This window comes from Carcharhinus amblyrhynchos, unplaced genomic scaffold, assembly GCF_965287045.1.
Source record: "Carcharhinus amblyrhynchos unplaced genomic scaffold, sCarAmb.v2.hapA chromosome_318, whole genome shotgun sequence".
NCBI lineage: Eukaryota > Metazoa > Chordata > Chondrichthyes > Carcharhiniformes > Carcharhinidae > Carcharhinus > Carcharhinus amblyrhynchos.
Genome location: NW_027650058.1, coordinates 83176 through 101475, shown reverse-complemented (window position 1 = coordinate 101475; position 18300 = coordinate 83176). Strand labels below are relative to the sequence as shown.

The 18300-nt window shown below is 47.7% G+C and overlaps 1 protein-coding gene across 1 annotated transcript in view; it reads left to right on the top strand.

Annotated features, from left to right (window-relative positions):
• LOC145339080 (integrin alpha-X-like) overlaps positions 1-18300 on the top strand; it is a 98078-nt gene that overhangs the window by 75342 nt on the left and 4436 nt on the right. The window contains exons 11-15 of the mRNA XM_080183512.1: positions 2792-2899; positions 7205-7294; positions 9427-9540; positions 11024-11128; positions 18177-18287. Coding sequence (XP_080039638.1) covers positions 2792-2899; positions 7205-7294; positions 9427-9540; positions 11024-11128; positions 18177-18287 — 528 coding nt within the window. The remainder of the gene's footprint in view (positions 1-2791; positions 2900-7204; positions 7295-9426; positions 9541-11023; positions 11129-18176; positions 18288-18300) is intronic.

Sequence of the window (18300 nt, the reverse complement as noted above, 5' to 3'; positions counted from 1 at the left end):
GGACAGTGTTGAGCCTCGGGCCTCTATTTTGGGACAGTGTTGAGCCTCGGGCTCTATTTCGGGACAGTGTTGAGCCTCGGGCCTCTATTTCGGGACAGTGTTGAACTGCATGCCTCTATTTTGGGACAGTGTTGAGCCTCGGGCCTCTATTTCGGGACAGTGTTGAGCCTCGGGCCTCTATTTTGGGACAGTGTTGAGCCTCGGGCTCTATTTCGGGACAGTGTTGAGCTGCAGGCCTCTATTTCGGGACAGTGTTGAACTGCATGCCTCTATTTCGGGACAGTGTTGAGCTTCGGGCCTCTATTTCGGGACAGTGTTGAGCTGCAAGCCTCTATTTCGGGACAGTGTTGAGCCTCGGACGTCTATTTCGGGACAGTGTTGAGCTTTGGGCCTCTATTTCGGGACAGTGTTGAGCTTCGGGCCTCTATTTCGGGACAGTGTTGAGCTTCGGGCCTCTATTTCGGGACAGTGTTGAGCTGCAAGCCTCTATTTCGGGACAGTGTTGAGCCTCGGACGTCTATTTCGGGACAGTGTTGAGCTTTGGGCCTCTATTTCGGGACAGTGTTGAGCTTCGGGCCTCTATTTCGGGACAGTGTTGAGCCTCGGACCTCTATTTCGGGACAGTGTTGAACTGCAGGCCTCTATTTCGGGACAGTGTTGAGCCTCAGGCCTCTATTTCGGGACAGTGTTGAGCCTCGGACCTCTATTTTGGGACAGTGTTGAGCTTCGGGCCTCTACTTCGGGACAGTGTTGAGCCTCGGGCCTCTATTTCGGGACAGTGTTGAGCCTCAGGCCTCTATTTCAGGACAGTGTTGAGCGGCAGGCCTCTATTTCGGGACAGTGTTGAGCCTCAGGCCTCTATTTCGGGACAGTGTTGAGCCTCAGGCCTCTATTTTGGGACAGTGTTGAGCCTCGGGCCTCTATTTCGGGACAGTGTTGAGCCTCGGACCTCTATTTCGGGACAGTGTTGAGCTGCAGGCCTCTATTTCGGGACAGTGTTGAGCGTCGGGCCTCTATTTCGGGACAGTGTTGAGCTGCAGGCCTCTATTTTGGGACAGTGTTGAGCTACAGGCTTCTATTTTGGGACAGTGTTGAGCGTCGGGCCTCTATTTCGGGACAGTGTTGAGCTTCGGGCCTCTATTTCGGGACAGTGTTGAGCTGCAGGCCTCTATTTCGGGACAGTGTAGAGACTCAGGCCTCTATTTTGGGACAGTGTAGAGACTCAGGCCTCTATTTTGGGACAGTGTAGAGACTCAGGCGTCTATTTTGGGACAGTGTAGAGACTCCGGCCTCTATTTTAGGACAGTGTTGAGCCTCGGGCCCCTATTTTGGAACAGTTTTGAACCACAGCCCTCTATTTCAGGACGGTGTAGAGCCTCCGGCCTCTATTTTGGGACAGTGTAGAGCCTCAGGCCTCTATTTTGGAATAGTTTTGAACCACTGGCCTGTATTTTGGGACAGTGTAGAGCCTCAGGCCTCTATTTTGGGACACTGTTGGGCTGCAGGCCTGTATTTTGGGACAGTGTAGAGCCTCCGGCCTCTATTTTGGGACAGTGTTGATCCTTTTGGATATTGAACAGGAGCCGAAAAGCAAGGACATGAAGGGGAGGGAGCTTTCTTGATATTAATATAGATGACACTGCTGACTATGTGGGCTGTAGGATCAGTAAGTTTGCCGATGATACAAAGATTGGCTGGGTGGCTAACACTGAGGTTGACTGTCTAGGGTTACAGGATGATATGGAAGAGATGGTCAAATGGCAGATAAGTAGCAGGTGGAATTTAACCCTGATCAGGCTGAGGTGATACACTTTGGAAGGAGTAATTTGACCAGCAGGAATAATATGAAAGGTCTGACACTGGGAAGTTCTGAAGAACAAAGGGGGCTTGGTGTGATTGTCCATAGATCTCTGAAGGTGGAAAGGCAGGTTAATAGGGTGGTGAAAAAGGCCTTTATCAATCTGGGTATAGATTACAAAAGCAACAAGGTTATGTTGGAGTTGTTTAGACGTTTGGTGAGGCCACAGCTGGAGAACTGTGTGCAGTTCTGGTCACCACATTGCAGGAAGGAAGTGAACAGACTGGAGGGATTGTAGAGGAGATTTACCGGGATGCTGCCTGAGATGGAGCAGTTACCTTATGAAGAGAGGTTGGATAGGATTGCGTTGTTTCTGTTGGACAGAGAAGACTGAGGGGGCGACCCGATAGAGGTGTACAAGATGACGAGGGGCACGGACAGGGTGAATCGGGAGCATCTGTTCCCCTCAGCTGGAGGGTCAGTTACTCGGGGACACGAGTTAACAGTGAGGTGTGGGAGGTTTTGGAGTGATCGGAGGATAAAATCTTTTTACCCAGAGGGTGCTGAGGCTCTGGAATGCGCTGCCTGGGAGGGGGGTGGGGGTGGGATGCCTCACATCCTTTAAAAAGTACCTGACTGAGTACTCGGCACACCGTAGCATTCAAGGTTATTGGTCCAGTGCTGGCAAGTGGGATTAGCTGGGCAGGTCCTCGTGTCCCAAGAATGTGCTGGTTAGGTTGACTGGCCTTGGAAAATTGCCCTCTACTGTCCAAAGATGTCCAGGTTGGCTGGATTAGCCATTGTAAATGCTACAGTGGACGAGTGGGCCTTTGTTAAATGCTCTTTCGGAGAGTTGGTGCAGATTTGATTGCATGAAATTGGCTCCTTCTGCCCTGTATACATTCTGTGGATTCTATACTTCGAAGGGAGGGTGGTGACTGACTTGTTGAGGTTTTCCTGTCTTTCTCAATGTTGATGTTGTGTCATTAACAGGTGGAAAACCTGGGTCCGCGATCTCTCCCAATCCATGTAAAGGTAGTGGTCCCGGCAAGAATAGGAACCCACTCACTATGGAATGTCACAGTGTCCGAGAGACATCCGGTAAGTGTACAGGAGCGGGATTTGCTGTCACTGCTGTCTGGGAACAGGGAGGGCAAATATATCACTATCGCTGAGTCAGATGTAGGGGGAGATAGAGGAAGGGATTGGAGCAGAGAGAAAGGGAGGAGTGAGAGGGATTGAAGAGATGGAGAAGGGAGAGACGAAGGAAAAGGCGGGAATGGGGCAGAGAGAGCTAGGGAAGGAGGGGACAAAAGGTGGGGGAAAGAGAAAGAGGGAGGGAGGGGGGAGAGGGAAGGTAAAGAGAGGGAGGAAGTGGAGCAGAAGGAGGGAAAGATGGAGGGGCAGAGACCAATGAAACCAAGTATACCAAATGTCTTCTTCACCACTGTCCACCTGTGACTCCACTTTCAAGGAGCTATGAACATGTACCCCTAGATCTTTTTGTTCTGTAACTCTCCCCAGCTCCTTACCATTAACCGAGTAAGTCCTGTCCTGGTTCAATCTACCAAACTGCACCACCTCTCATTTATCTAAATTAAACTCAACCTGCCATCGTCAGTCCACTGGCCCAATTGATCAAGGTCCCATCGCAATCTGAGATAATCTTTTTCACTGTCCACTATGCCACCAATCTTGGTGTCATCTGTAAACTGACTAACCACCCCTCCTATATTCTCATCCAAATCATTGACATAAATGACAAATATCAGTGGACCCAGCACTGATCCCTGAGGCACACCGCTGGTCACGGGCCTCCAGTTTGAAAAACAACTCTCTACAACCACCCTCTGGCTTCTCTTAACAAATTAATTCTGTATCCATTTACCTACCTGACCCTGGATCCTGTGAGACTTAAGCTTACGCAACAACCTACCAATCGGTACCTTGTCAAAGGCCTTGCTAAAGTCCATGTAGACAACATCAAGTGCACTGCCCTCATCGATCTTCTTGGTTCCCCCTTCAAAAAAACTCAGTCAAATTTGTGAGACATGATTTTCCGCTCACAAAGCCATGCTGACTGTCCCTAATCAGTCCTTGCTGCTCTAAGTGTCTGTCTCTCAAAATACCTTCTGACAATTTACTCACCACAGATGTGAGTCTCACTGCTCTAGTTCCCAGACTTTTCCCTGCAGCCCTTTTTAAACAAATTCCAACAATTACAATTACAATCAGGAGAATTCATAATGACCAACAAAGAGATGGCATTCCAGCTGAACAAATACTTTGGATCTGTCTTCGTTAAGGAGGTCACAAATAATAACAAAGAACAAACAAAGAACAACCCAGCACGGGAAACAGGCCCTTCGGCCCAACGAGCCTGCGCCGCCGCATCACCCTACACCTATTCTACCCTGCATGTCTACGAATGGAACCCCTAACTTAGCCAGATTCAGGGGAGAATAGTGTCAATTTGGTAAAACCAATCAGCCTAAGAGCACATCTTTGTGGTGTGGGAGGAAACCGGAGCGCCCGGAGGAAACCCACGCAACCACCGGGAGAATGCACAAACTCCCACAGACACAGGCCCAAATCCATGTATCTGCACAGCCAGCAGTGCTAGTCACCGAGCTGTCGCGGCGCCCGTCTACCGGTCCAGGATCAAGTACACACACCGACACGAAGTACTAGGCCACTCCCGGAATCTTCCAGAAATTCTAGGGGAGAGAGCATCTAACATGAAGGTGGAGTTTGTACTGGGAAATTGCTGGGATCAAAACCTGATAAGTCCCCAGGGCCTGATGCTCTGTATCGCAGAGTACCCAGGGAAGTGTCCTTAGAAATAGTGGATGCATTGGTGATCAATTTCCAGCATTCTGGAGACTCATACAGTTCCAGTGAATTGGAGACCAGCTAATGTAACCCCACTTATTCAAAAAAGAAGGGAGAGAGAAAACAAGGAATTATAGAGCAGTTAGCCTGATATCGGTGGTAGGGAAAATGCTGGAGTCAATTATTAAGGATATAATAACTGAGCATTTGGAAAGTGGGTGACAGGATCAGTCCAAGTCAGCATGGATTCACTAAAGGGAAATCGTGCTTGACCAATGTTCCAGATTTTTTTGAGGGTGTGACCAGTAGAATGGACAAGCGTGAACCAGTGGGTGTTCTGCATCTGGACTTTCAAAAGGCTTTTGACAAGAGATTAGTGAGCAAAATTAAAGCTCATAGTATTGGTGGTAATGTATTGATGTGGATAGAGAACTAGTTAGCAGACAGAAAGCAGAGAGTGGGATAAACAGGTCCTTTTCAGAGTGGCAGGCAGTGACTAGTGGGGTACTGCAGGGTTCAGTGCTGGGACCCCAACTAATCACAATATGCATTAATGATTTGGACAGAGAAATTGAATGCAATATCTCCAAATTTGCAGACGACACTAAGCTGGGTGGCAGTGTGTGCTGTGAGGAGGATGCTCAGAGGCTGCAGGGTGACTTGGACAGGCTGCCTGAGTGGGTAAATGCAATATAATGTGGATAAAGAGTAAGGCGATCACTTCGGTGGCAAAAACAGGAGGAAAGATTATTATCTGAATGGTGGCAGTTTAGGAAAAGGGGGAGTGCAACATGACCTGGGCGAGAAGGTGGAACAGTCGCTGAAGGTTGGCGTGCAGACGGTGAGGTAAACTAACGTCATGCTGGCCTTTATAGCAAGAGGATTTGAGTTTAGGAGTAAAGATGTCTTGCTGCAGTTATACAGCAAGCGTATATAACAGTTATACAGAACCATGTGCAGTCCTGGTCATCCTATTATAGAAAGGATATTATGAAACTAGAAAGAGATGCTACTGGGATGCTACCAGGATTTGATGGTTTGAGTTATAAGGAGAGGCTGGATAGACTGGGACTTTTCTCTCTGGAGTGTAGGAGGCTGAGGGGTGATCTTATAGAGGTCTATAAAATAATGAGAGGCGCAGATCAGTGAGATAGTCAATATCTTTTCCCGAAGGTAGGGGAGTCTAGAGGGCAGAGGTTTAAAGTGAGAGGGAGAGATACAAAAGTGTGCAGAGGGACAATTGTTTTCACACAGAGGGTGGTGAGTGTCTGGAACAAGCTACTACAGGTAGTAGTGGAGGCGGGTACAATTATGTCTTTTAAAAAGCATTTAGACAGTTACATGGGTAAGATGGTTGGAGAGGGATATGGGCCAAACATGGGCAATTGGGACTAGCCTAGTCATTAAAAACAAGGGTGGCATGGAGAAGTTGGGCTGAAAGGCCTGTTTCCATGCTGTAAATCCCCATTACTCTGTAAAGGGCCTTGGTGGGGCCTTGTCTTGAGTATTGTGTGCAGTTTTATCATAGAGTCATAGAATTCCTACAATGCTGAAGGAAGCCATTCAGCCCATCGAGCCTATACTGACAACAATCCCACCTGGGCCCTATGCTCACAAACCCTGGATTTACCCTGCTAATCCCCTGATTTGGTGGCCAGTACACCTAACCCGCATATCCTTGGACAATGAGAGGAAACCGGAGCACCTAGAGAAAACCCTTGGGAGATTACAGGCAGAGAGTCCTGGCATTGGGAGATTACAGGCAGAGAGTCCTGGCATTGGGAGATTACAGGCAGAGAGTCCTGGCATTGGGAGATTACAGGCAGAGAGTCCTGGCATTGGGAGATTACAGGCAGAGAGTCCTGGCATTGGGAGATTACAGGCAGAGAGTCCTGGCATTGGGAGATTACAGGCAGAGAGTCCTGGCATTGGGAGATTACAGGCAGAGAGTCCTGGCATTGGGAAATTACAGGCAGAGAGTCCTGGCATTGGGAGATTACAGGCAGAGAGTCCTGGCATTGGGAGATTACAGGCAGAGAGTCCTGGCATTGGGAGATTACAGGCAGAGAGTCCTGGCATTGGGAGATTACAGGCAGAGAGTCCTGGCATTGGGAGATTACAGGCAGAGAGCCCTGGCATTGGGAGATTACAGGCAGAGAGTCCTGGCATTGGGAGATTACAGGCAGAGAGTCCTGGCATTGGGAGATTACAGGCAGAGAGTCCTGGCATTGGGAGATAACAGGCAGAGAGTCCTGGCATTGGGAGATTACAGGCAGCGAGCCCTGGCATTGGGAGATAACAGGCAGTGAGCCCTGGCATTGGGAGGTGACAGGCAGTGAGCCCTGGCATTGGGAGGTGACAGGCAGTGAGCCCTGGCATTGGGAGGTGACAGGCAGTGAGCCCTGGCATTGGGAGGTGACAGACAGTGAGCCCTGGCATTGGGAGGTGACAGGCAGTGAGCCCTGGCATTGGAAAGTGACAGGCGGTGTCTTGCTGTCATCATGCCTGGAGGGCACAGGGTACAACGATCTTGCTATTTTGTGACCTTCTCTTTCTTTTCCCCTTATTCACCAGGGAAACCATTCAGTCTGCCAGCCTTCTGTCCACAGACTGGCAGTGGTACAGTCGGAGAGCCCGAAGCTGCCACAAGACTACGTCAGATTGGTAACAATCAGTCGGAAACACGGAAAATGGAGTTGGAGATTATAGAAACATCCAATCAGACCGTACTAGAGGAGGCTATTCTGCTGGCTCCTTAGTCGAGTTTTCCAATTAATGCCCATCTCTCCTCCGATCTTCCCCTCTCCCAGTGATTTTTTTTCCTTTTCACTTATTTCTCCAATTCCCCCTTTTTGAGAGTTCTTATTGAACCTGCTACCATCTCGCTTCCAGGCAGCACCTGACTGATTGAGAAATTGATGAGTGAGAAGAACCATTCTGCTCATCTTGGACCCCTTTATCCTGAGTCCCCTCTGGTTACCCACCTCCTGACACTGGAAGTATTTTCTCCTTCCTTACACAATCCAAACCCTTCCTGATATTGAATGCCTTGGTTAAATCACTTCCTTAATCCTCGCGACTCGAAGGGGAACAATCCCAGCTTCTCCCAGCTCTTCACATAAACTGAACTTCCTCATTCCTGGGCATTCCTGTCATTTCCCCCTCTGCACCCTTGTTGAGGCCATGGCATCCTTCCAAAAGGGTGGGGCCAGAATTGGACCCAATCCTCCTGCTTGGATGGTAGCAGGATTTTGGAACAAGTTCTGAACCACTGACGTTTCCATTCAGTTTCTCAGTGATAATATCAAAAGGTTGAATTTGCTTCTGTAGCAAGCCCTATCCCCTTGGGTGGTTTACTGATGTACCAACTTTCTGTTTCCCTGGTCCCCATCTCAAATTACACCAGTTAGTTTCTATTGCCAACTTATTCCTTTCCCCAATTTGAATTGCTTTGTTCTCTGTGTGTTAATCATACTCGCCCTCTCTGTCTGAATTCTAGTCCTATCCAACTCATTGTTGCATTTCTCAGATTTGTACCATTGGCAAATACTGCTTGTCTGAAACAGTTAGAATTATAGAATCCCTACAGTGCAGAAAGTCCACTGAGTCTGCACCAACTTTCCAACAGAGCAATTTACCCTGGCCCTATTCCCATAACTCCACGTATTTACCCAACTAATACGCCTAAGTTACACATCTTGAGACACTTGGGGACAATTTACTGTAGCCAATCAATCAAACCCGCACATCTTTGGACTGTAGGAGGAAAGCAGAGCACCTGGAGGAAGATCACGTAGGCACAGGGAGTTTGTGCAAACTGCACACAGACAGTGACCCGAGGCCGGAATTGAACCCAGATCCCCGGTGCTGTGAAGCAGCGGTGCTAACCACTGTGCTGTCCATGTGGGATTTTGTCAAGCAGCTTGGAGCATTGCTCATACTGTTCCCATCTCAGCTGTTGTGGGCAGGCGAGCCTCATTACCACAAGAAACAATCATTTTTATATCCTAAAGCCTACCTTGTGGGTAACACTCTTACCTTCTGTGCCCAAACCAGCTGAATAAAGGCTCTGTCCTTATTTGGTGGCTGGGGGTGGTGGGATGTCAGGTTCAGGCTGGAGTGTAACCTGCAGACCAACTAATCACAGCCCACTACAGCATGATAAAACCCAGCAAAACAGTTTGGAGATTTTTTTAGCAGTTAGAGACATAGAATCATAGAGGTTTACAGCCCAGAATCAGCCCTTCGGCCCAAATTCTCCATGCTGCCCATTTTGTCAACCACTAAACTAATCCCAATTGCCCGCATTTGACCCCTATCCCTCTTTACCCATCGTACCCATGTAACTGTCTAAATGCTTATTAAAAGACTGAATTGTACCTGCTTCAATGACGATCTCCAGTAACTCGTCCCAGACACTCACCACCCACTGTGTTTAAAGAATTGCCCCTCTGAGGCCTCTTGTATCTCTCCCCTCTCACCTTAAACCTATGCCCTCTACTTTTAGACTCCCCTACCTTGAGGAAAAGATATTGGTTACCGAGTTGAGTTATGCCTCTCATTATTTTATAAGATCGCCCCTCAATCTCCGACACAAAAATTCAGTCTATCCAGCCTCTCCTTATAATCAAACCATCCCAGTAAATCTTTATTTTGCAGCCGGAGACACAACAGAACATGATCAGTAATTTTAAACATCTACCTGCAGAATCTGAGCTCGGGGGTTGGGGGGGGGAGGGGGGTGCTGCGGTGGGGATCTCCATACATGATACCACATGTCACTTATTCTGTTCCAGGACTGTGGGATCGCACTGTGCATGGAAATGCTATGTGAGGTGGCAGCTCTGGAAAAACATTCTTCAGTCATTTTTGATATCCAGGGAGAACTGATGTCAGCTGCTCTAACTGAGGTATGGATTTAATCTCATCAAGTAATCACAGCTATAATCCCCCAATCAGAATGCCTGGTTCATGGTCAGTACTGAGGGAGTGCCGCGCTGTCAGAGGGTCAGTGCTGAGGGAGTGCCGCACTGTCAGGGTCAGTGCTGAGGGAGTGCCGCACTGTCAGAGGGTCAGTGCTGAGGGAGCGCCGCACTGTCAGAGGGTCAGTGCTGAGGGAGCGCTGCACTGTCAGAGGGTCAGTGCTGAGGGAGTGCCGCACTGTCAGAGGGTCAGTGCTGAGGGAGTGCCGCACTGTCAGGGTCAGTGCTGAGGGAGTGCCGCACTGTCAGAGGGTCAGTGCTGAGGGAGTGCCGCACTGTCAGAGGGTCAGTGCTGAGGGAGTGCCGCACTGTCAGAGGGTCAGTACTGAGGGAGTGCCGCACTGTCAGAGGGTCAGTGCTGAGGGAGTGCCGCACTGTCAGAGGGTCAGTACTGAGGGAGTGCCGCACTGTCAGGGTCAGTGCTGAGGGAGTGCCGCACTGTCAGAGGGTCAGTGCTGAGGGAGCGCCGCACTGTCAGAGGGTCAGTGCTGAGGGAGTGCCGCACTGTCAGAGGGTCAGTACTGAGGGAGTGCCGCACTGTCAGAGGGTCAGTACTGAGGGAGTGCCGCACTGTCAGGGTCAGTGCTGAGGGAGTGCTGCACTGTCAGAGGGTCAGTGCTGAGGGAGTGCCGTACTGTCAGAGGGTCAGTGCTGAGGGAGTGCTGCACTGTCAGAGGGTCAGTGCTGAGGGAGTGCCGCACTGTCAGAGGGTCAGTGCTGAGGGAGTGCCGCACTGTCAGAGGGTCAGTACTGAGGGAGTGCCGCACTGTCAGAGGGTCAGTGCTGAGGGAGTGCCGCACTGTCAGAGGGTCAGTGCTGAGGGAGTGCCGCACTGTCAGAGGGTCAGTACTGAGGGAGCGCCGCACTGTCAGAGGGTCAGTGCTGAGGGAGTGCCGCACTGTCAGAGGGTCAGTACTGAGGGAGTGCCGCACTGTCAGAGGGTCAGTACTGAGGGAGTGCCGCACTGTCAGGGTCAGTGCTGAGGGAGTGCTGCACTGTCAGAGGGTCAGTGCTGAGGGAGTGCCGCACTGTCAGAGGGTCAGTGCTGAGGGAGTGCCGCACTGTCAGAGGGTCAGTACTGAGGGAGTGCCGCACTGTCAGAGGGTCAGTGCTGAGGGAGTGCCGCACTGTCAGAGGGTCAGTACTGAGGGAGTGCCGCACTGTCAGAGGGTCAGTACTGAGGGAGTGCCGCACTGTCAGAGGGTCAGTGCTGAGGGAGTGCCGCACTGTCAGAGGATCAGTTCCTTGTGAGTGCCGCACTGTCGGAGTGAGAACTGTACTTTAAAATGGTCAGTTCTGCGTCTATTGTCTCTGCTTCTATTGGAAAGTCAGAAGCAGCCATTCACTGTGAAGATTTGTCCTGTTCTCTCCACTCCAGTGTCTCAATCTGCAATTTCCTCCCTTTTCCTAGCTCAATCAGAACAAGCTACTATTGGTAAGTAAAGTCAGTCTGAGTTATGATGAAGACAAATACGTGGATATATCCGAGGATGCTGCCCATTACAGGGAAGCAACGGTGAGTGTTCTTCTGGTGGGATCAGAATCCTGAGCTACAATCACAGACCACAAACATTACGCTGTCTATATCTCAGACACCATTACTGTGTGGTTACATCTGTAAGCTGATTCATCCTTTAATAGCCAGCAGCTATAACTGGGCACAAAATAGTGCCCATCATACTGGACAGGCCAACAGAATAGCTGTGCCCAATTCATAGAACAATACAGCACCGTACCGGCCCTTCGGCCCTCGATGTTGTGCCGAGCTTTGTCCAAACCCAAGATCAAGCTATCCCACTCCCTATCATTCCGGAGTGCTCCATGTGCCTATCCAATAACCTCTTGAAAGTTCCTAAAGTGTCCGACTCCACTATCACAGCAGGCAGTGCATTCCACACCCCAACCACTCTCTGAGTGAAGAATCTACCTCGGACATCCCTCCTATATCTCCCATCACGAACCTTATATTTATGCCCCCTAGTAACAGCTACATCCACCCGAGGAAATAGTCTCTGCTCGTCCACTCTATCAATCCCCCTCATCATCTTATAAACCTCTATTAAGTCGCCTCTCATCCTCCTCCGCTCCAAAGAGAAAAGCCCCAGCTCCCTCAACCTTTCCTCATAAGACCTACCCTCCAAACCAGGCAGCATCCTGGTAAATCTCCTCTGTACTCTCTCCAATGCTTCCACATCCTTCTTGTAGTGAGGTGACCAGAACTGAACACAATATTCCAAATGTGGCCTCACCAACATCTGGTATAGTTGCAGCATAACCCCACGGCTCTTAAACTCAAACCCCCTGTTAATAAACGCTAACACACTATAAGCCTTCTTCACGGCTCTATCCACTTGAGTGGCACCTTCACAGATCTATGGATTTGAACCCCAAGATCTCTCTGTTCCTTCACATTGCTCAGAACCCTGCCGTTGACCCTGTAATCCACATTCAAGTTTGTCCTACCAAAATGAATCACCTCGCACTTATCAGGGTTAAACTCCATCTGCCACTTTTTGGCCCAGCTCTGCATCCTATCAATGTCTCTTTGCAGCCTGCAAGAGCCCTCCACCTCATCCACTACTCCACCAATCTTGGTGTCATCAGCAAGTTTACTAACCCACCCTTCAGCCCCCTCTTCCAAGTCATTGATAAAAATCACAAATAGCAGAGGACCCAGCACTGATCCCTGTGGTACACCGCGGGTAACTGGCCTCCAGTCTGAAAATTTTCCTTCCACCACCACCCTGTCTTCTATGAGACAGCCAGTTACTTATCCAATCGGCCAAGTTTCCTTCTATCCCACACCTCCTTACTTTCTTCATGAGCCGACTGTGGGGAACCTTATCAAACGCCTCACTAAAATCCATGAATACAACATCAACTGCCCGACCTTTGTCTACACACTTAGTTATCTCCTCAAAGAATTCAATCAAATTTGTGAGGCAGGATTTACCCCTCACAAAACCGTGCTGATTATCTCAGATTAAACTGCATCTTTCCAAATGGTCATAGATCCTATCTCTCAGGACCCTTTCCATTAACTTACCAAGGGAGTCACTCCCTGTCCTCTGCATAGGGAGTCCCGGCCCCTGTAGTGTCCTACCCATGTTTGGGGTTGTGGGTTTTAAAGAGAGAAATAAATTGCAGTTTGAACATTCAGATTTAAAGTAACATAGACTGATTTATTGTAGGAGGTTTTGCCTTCACAAAGAACAAAGCAGCCTCTGCAACACCCTAATGAGACATTTGTTTTGATTTGGTTTGCTGAAGAGTGAGAATGATGCTAAGAACATCCATTAAGAGATCGGAATGTGTCCATGGCAGAATGTCAAAGGACAACCTGAGGAATGTGGCAGTTGGCCCAAGTGGGAATGTGGGGGTGGGAGGAGTTGATAACAATATGGAAAACGAGATTTTAGAAGGGAAAAATAATATAAAGTAATAAAAGTGAATGAATAGCATGAAAGGAATAAATGAAATAAAATAATGTAGGATGCCACGGTGGCACAGTGGGTTAGCACTGCTGCCTCACGGGGACTCGGGTTCAATTCCCGGCTTAGGTCACTGTCTGTGTGGAGTTTGCGCATTCTCCTTGTGTCTGCATGGATTTCCTCCGGGTGCTCCAGTTTGCCCCCACAGTCCAAAGATGTGCGGGTTAGGTTGATTGTCATGCTAAAATTGCCCCTTAGTGTCCTGGGATGTGTAGGTTAGAGGGATTAGTGGGTAAATGTGTAGAGATATGGGGGTAGGGCCTGGGTGGGATCATGGTCGTTGCAGACTCGATGGTCCGAATGGCCTCTTTCTACACTGTAGAGTTTCTGTGATTGCAAAAGGCCAAGGACAGACATATGGACAGGAGAGCAGATGATGTGTTGAAATGGCAAGCGGCAGGAAGATGTGGGTCCTCCTTGCGGACAGACTGAAGGTGGCCTGTAAAGCAGGCAAACGGTCAGCTTTTAGTGTCTCTGATGTGGCATTGGAAGCAACAAATGCAATAGAGTAGATTAAAAGAGATGCATGTGAAGTGCTGCTTCACCTGAAAGAGTATTTGGGAGCTGGAATGTTGAGCAGGGAGGAAAGGTAACACACTGAACAATGCTTTCACCTTCCACTTGATTCATTTGGTGGGACATGATTAATGGCTTTGGAGAGTCATACTCTTCAAGGATCTTTGTCAAGTCATTGTACATTTTGATTCCTGGCTTTGGTGTATTAACCAAGTCCTGGAGCAAATTCAAAGTTCGACTTCCTATCTAACTGAGAAAATCTGGTATGAACAATTCACTGAGGTTTGATTCTCTTGTATGAAGTTCTGAAAATTCTCTGTAATTGATTTTCTTCATTGAAAGTTCTCATTGATCCTCATTGAGCCACCATTTCTCTTATAGACATTAGTGACTCAAGGCTGCTGAGTGTAGATTTTTGCTGTATTCCCCGTACTCCCCTTTTTACCCCCGAGTCTGTTCATGTGATGTAATTATTTTCAAACAAACCCAATCATATAGCCAAGTACCTATTCTTCTCAAATATGCCAGATACTGCCTGGATTATCACCATTCTCTGATCAGAAATATTAACTCTTCTTTTAAAACCACACAGAGCTTTATTTTCTCATTTGTTCTTCCTGGCACTGGCTAGCCTCCTCCCAGTCTTCTATGGGGGAGATGATTCTCATGATGTGGAGATGCTGGTGTTGGACTGGGGTAAACACAGTAAAAAGTCTCATAACACCAGGTTAGAGTCCAACAAGTTTATTTGATAGTAAACCCACAAACTTTCAGAAATGGTGTTCCTTCGTCAGGTGAGTGGAAAGTTCCCAAGGTGTGTGGAGAACTTTCCACACATCTGACACAGGAACAGCGTTTCTGAAAGCTTGTGCGTTTACTATCAAATAAACTGGTTGGACGTTAACCTGGTGTTGTGAGACTTCTTACAGAGATGATTCTCCCCAGCCTTCTAATAATCAAAATGTGAGGATTTTCTTCCACTTAGCAACTTTTGTTGACAAAAAATGATCCCTACTCATTGCCACTTCTATAATGTCCAAACTATTTTTGGGTTTGCGGCATTGTAAACAATATAGAAAGGTTTGCTTTGCACGTGTAAATTCAAAATACAAAACAACAGTTTTATTTGAGTAGCTTTTGATTGTACAGGAAACAAACTGAAAGTAAAACAGCAGCCAGTGCAACACCCTAATAACATCACTGTCAAATCATGTGATCAGCTCTTGAACCATGCAACTGCTTAAATATATCAGATCTGTTTCCCGCAGTGCCAGCTTGCATATCCCTCAGAGCCTATGCCCATTACCCACATATCCGGGCTTGCATATCTCTCAGATTTTGGTTTTCATTTCCTGCCAGTAAAGTACAGGTGAGTCTCACGTCAGTGTGGGGAGACTATTAGAGAAAGTTCTGAAGGAGAGCATCTATCGCCACTTGGTGAGGCAAGGCTTGGTCATGCCGAACACATTTGGTTTTTTTGAGGCGACCAGGCATGTAGTTGGGGCTAGTGTAGTTAACGTAGTTCAGCAGAATTGGATAAATTTCAGCAGAGTCTTTGACAAGATTCTACATGGCAGACTTATAAAAAAGCCAAATGCATATGGGATACAGGGTAATTTGAGGATGAATTCATTCAGGGAGACAGAGGGTGGTGACAGTGACAGGAAGCCAGTGTAGAATAAGTGTACAACAGGAATCTGGACTGGGTCCCCTATTATTCATCATTTATATAAACTATATTGATGGCAGTGTTGGGGAGGGGTAGGTAGGGTTAGTAAGTTTGCAAATGACACAAGGATTGGCTGGATGATTGACAGTAAGGCTGAGTGTCTTGGGTTACAAAAAGATGTAGATTGGAAAGGCAAATGGGTAGGTGAATAGCAGTTGCAATTTAGAATCACAGAATCCCTTCAGTGGAGAAGGAGGCCATTCGGCCCATTGAGTCACACCAACCACAATCCCACCCAGGCCCTATTCACATAATCCCATAACCTGCTAGTCTCCTGACACCAAGGGACAATTTAGCAGGGCCAATCCACCTAAACCGCACGTCTTTTGGACTGTGGGAAGAAACCAGAGCACCTGGAGGAAATCCATGCAGATATGGGGAGAATGTGCAAATACCACTCAGGCAATGATCGAAGCCAGGAATCGAACCAAGCTCCTGGTGTTGTGAGGAAGCAGCACTGCGCTACTGTGCTGCCCCTGAAAATTGTAAAATGATTAATTTTGGAAGGAATAATTTGACAAGGAAATATTTAACGAATGACATGACGCTAGGAAGTTCTGTGGAAGGAAAGGACCTCAGTGTGTTTGTCCACAGATCCCTGAAGACGGGAGGACATGATAGTAGGGTGGTGAAAATCTGTTTTACCCAGAGGGTGGTGATGGTCTGGAATGTGCTGCCTGGGACGGTGGTGGGGATGTTGCATCACATTCTTTAAAATTATCTGGATGAGCATTTGGCACATCATAACATTCAGGGCTAAGGGCCAAGGGCTGGGAAATGGGGTTAAGTTGGTCAGTCAGGTGTTTCTCAGTAGTTTTTGCAGACTCAGCAGGCCAAAGTGCCTCTTTTGCATGGTGTTAAAGAATAAAAAAAGCCAGCAAAGGAACAGGCCCCTGGAGGGACCTTTCACCCTCCAAGCCTGTGCTGATCATGAGTCCTGCCTGTACTAAAACTATTTGCACTTGCGGAGTCCGTGTCCTTTCATTCCCATCCGATCCATCTATTTGTCTGGTTGCCCTTAAATGCCACTACCGTACCTGCCCCCACCACCTATTCAGGCAGCGAGTTCCAGATATTCACCACCCATTATGTAAAAAAAACTTTCCTCGCACATCTCCTCTAAACTTTTCCCCATATAGCTTAAACCTATGTCCCCTTGTACTTGACTTTATTATTCTTGGAAAGAACTTCTGACTATTCACTCTGTCAATGCCACTCGTAGTCTTGTCAACCTCTGTCATTCCAGTGAGAACAAATCGGGTGTATCCAACCTCTCCTCATAACCAATACCCTCCAGAACAGGCAACATCCTGGTAAACACTTCTATACACCCTCCAAAGTATCCACATCCTTCTGGTAGTGTGGCAACCAGAACTGTGCATGATAGTCTAAAAGAGGCCTAAATAAGGTTCTCTACAAGTGCTTCATGACCTGCCAATTTTTATTCTCAATGCCCTGACTGATGCAGGCAGGCATGTTTTCTACCTGCGTGGCCACTTTCAGTGATCAGTGGACACGTACACCCAGATCTCTCTGCCTGTCAACACTCTGAATAGTTCCTACAAGCATTGGACCTTCCAAAATGCATTATCTCAGACTTGTCCGGATTAAACTCCATCTGCCATTTCTCCGCCCAAGTCACCAACCAGTCTATATCTTGCTGTATCTGCTAACAATCCTCTTCACTATCCACAATTCCACCAATTTTTGCTTTATCTGCAAACTTACTAATCAGACCAGCTACATTTTCCTCCAAATCATTTCTGTATACTACAAACAAAGGCCCCAGGACTGATCCCTGTGGAACACTGCCAGTCACAGTCTTGCATTCAGAAAAGCCCCCCTCTACTGCTACTCTCTGTTTTAGATGGCCAAGTTTTTGTCACAACACTATGGACTTCCTACATTGTGCAGAGAACTCCCAGCTTTAGTTGCGACGCTACAGACTTCTTAACATTGTCAACACATATGGTCAAGCCAGTTCTATATCCATTTTACCAGTTCTCCTCTGATCCTGTGTGACTTTGCCTTTCTTACCAATCTTCCATGGGGGACTTTATCAAAGGCTTTACTGAAATCCATGTATCCAACATCCACTGACTTTCTCTCATCTATCATCTTTGTAACTTCTTTGAAAAACTCAATTAAGTTAGTGAGGCATGACCTCCCCTTCACAGAACCATGCTATCAATAATAAGTCAATTTCTTTCCAAATGTGAGTAAATCCTGTCCTGAAGAATCTTTTCCAATATTTTCCTTATTACTGACGTAAGGATCACTGACCTGTAATTTCCTGGATTATCCCTGCTGCCCTTCATAAACAATTGGTTATCCTCCAGACCCCTAGAACTTCCAATGAGGATGTAAAGATTTCTGTCAAGACCCCAGCAATTTCCACCCTTGCTCCCCTCAGTATTCTGGGATAGATCCCATCAGGTCCTGGGGACTTATCTACTTCAATGCATTTTAAGACACCCAACTTTTTGATAGACTTTTTTGATATTGACATGACCCAGAATATCTACACACCCTACCCAAGGCTCCTCATTCTGTGTCATACTGTGATTCTGAGTTTGGGTCCCATTTCTTGGTGAGTCTGGTCACTCTTGCCCTTGAGGAGCTGGTGGATAGCCGCTGCTTTGAACCATTGAGTGTCTGTTGTGTAAGTGCACCCACAGTGCTTTTGAAAGGGTTGTGTACCAGCAATAGTGAAGGAACTGTGATATATTTCCAAGCCAGGAAGGCAAGCGGGTAGAAAGGGAACAGCCAAATGCAGGTTTTAAATGAAGTCTCATCGCACCTTTAATCTCTCCTTTCTTATTCTGCAGATTATAACTCAGGTGGACATTTTCAAAGCAGTGAACAGGTTGGGGATGATATTAGGAGGCACCTTCGGAGGACTGATCCTGCTGATCATAATAATAATTGTCTTTTATAAAGTAAGTCTGGGCC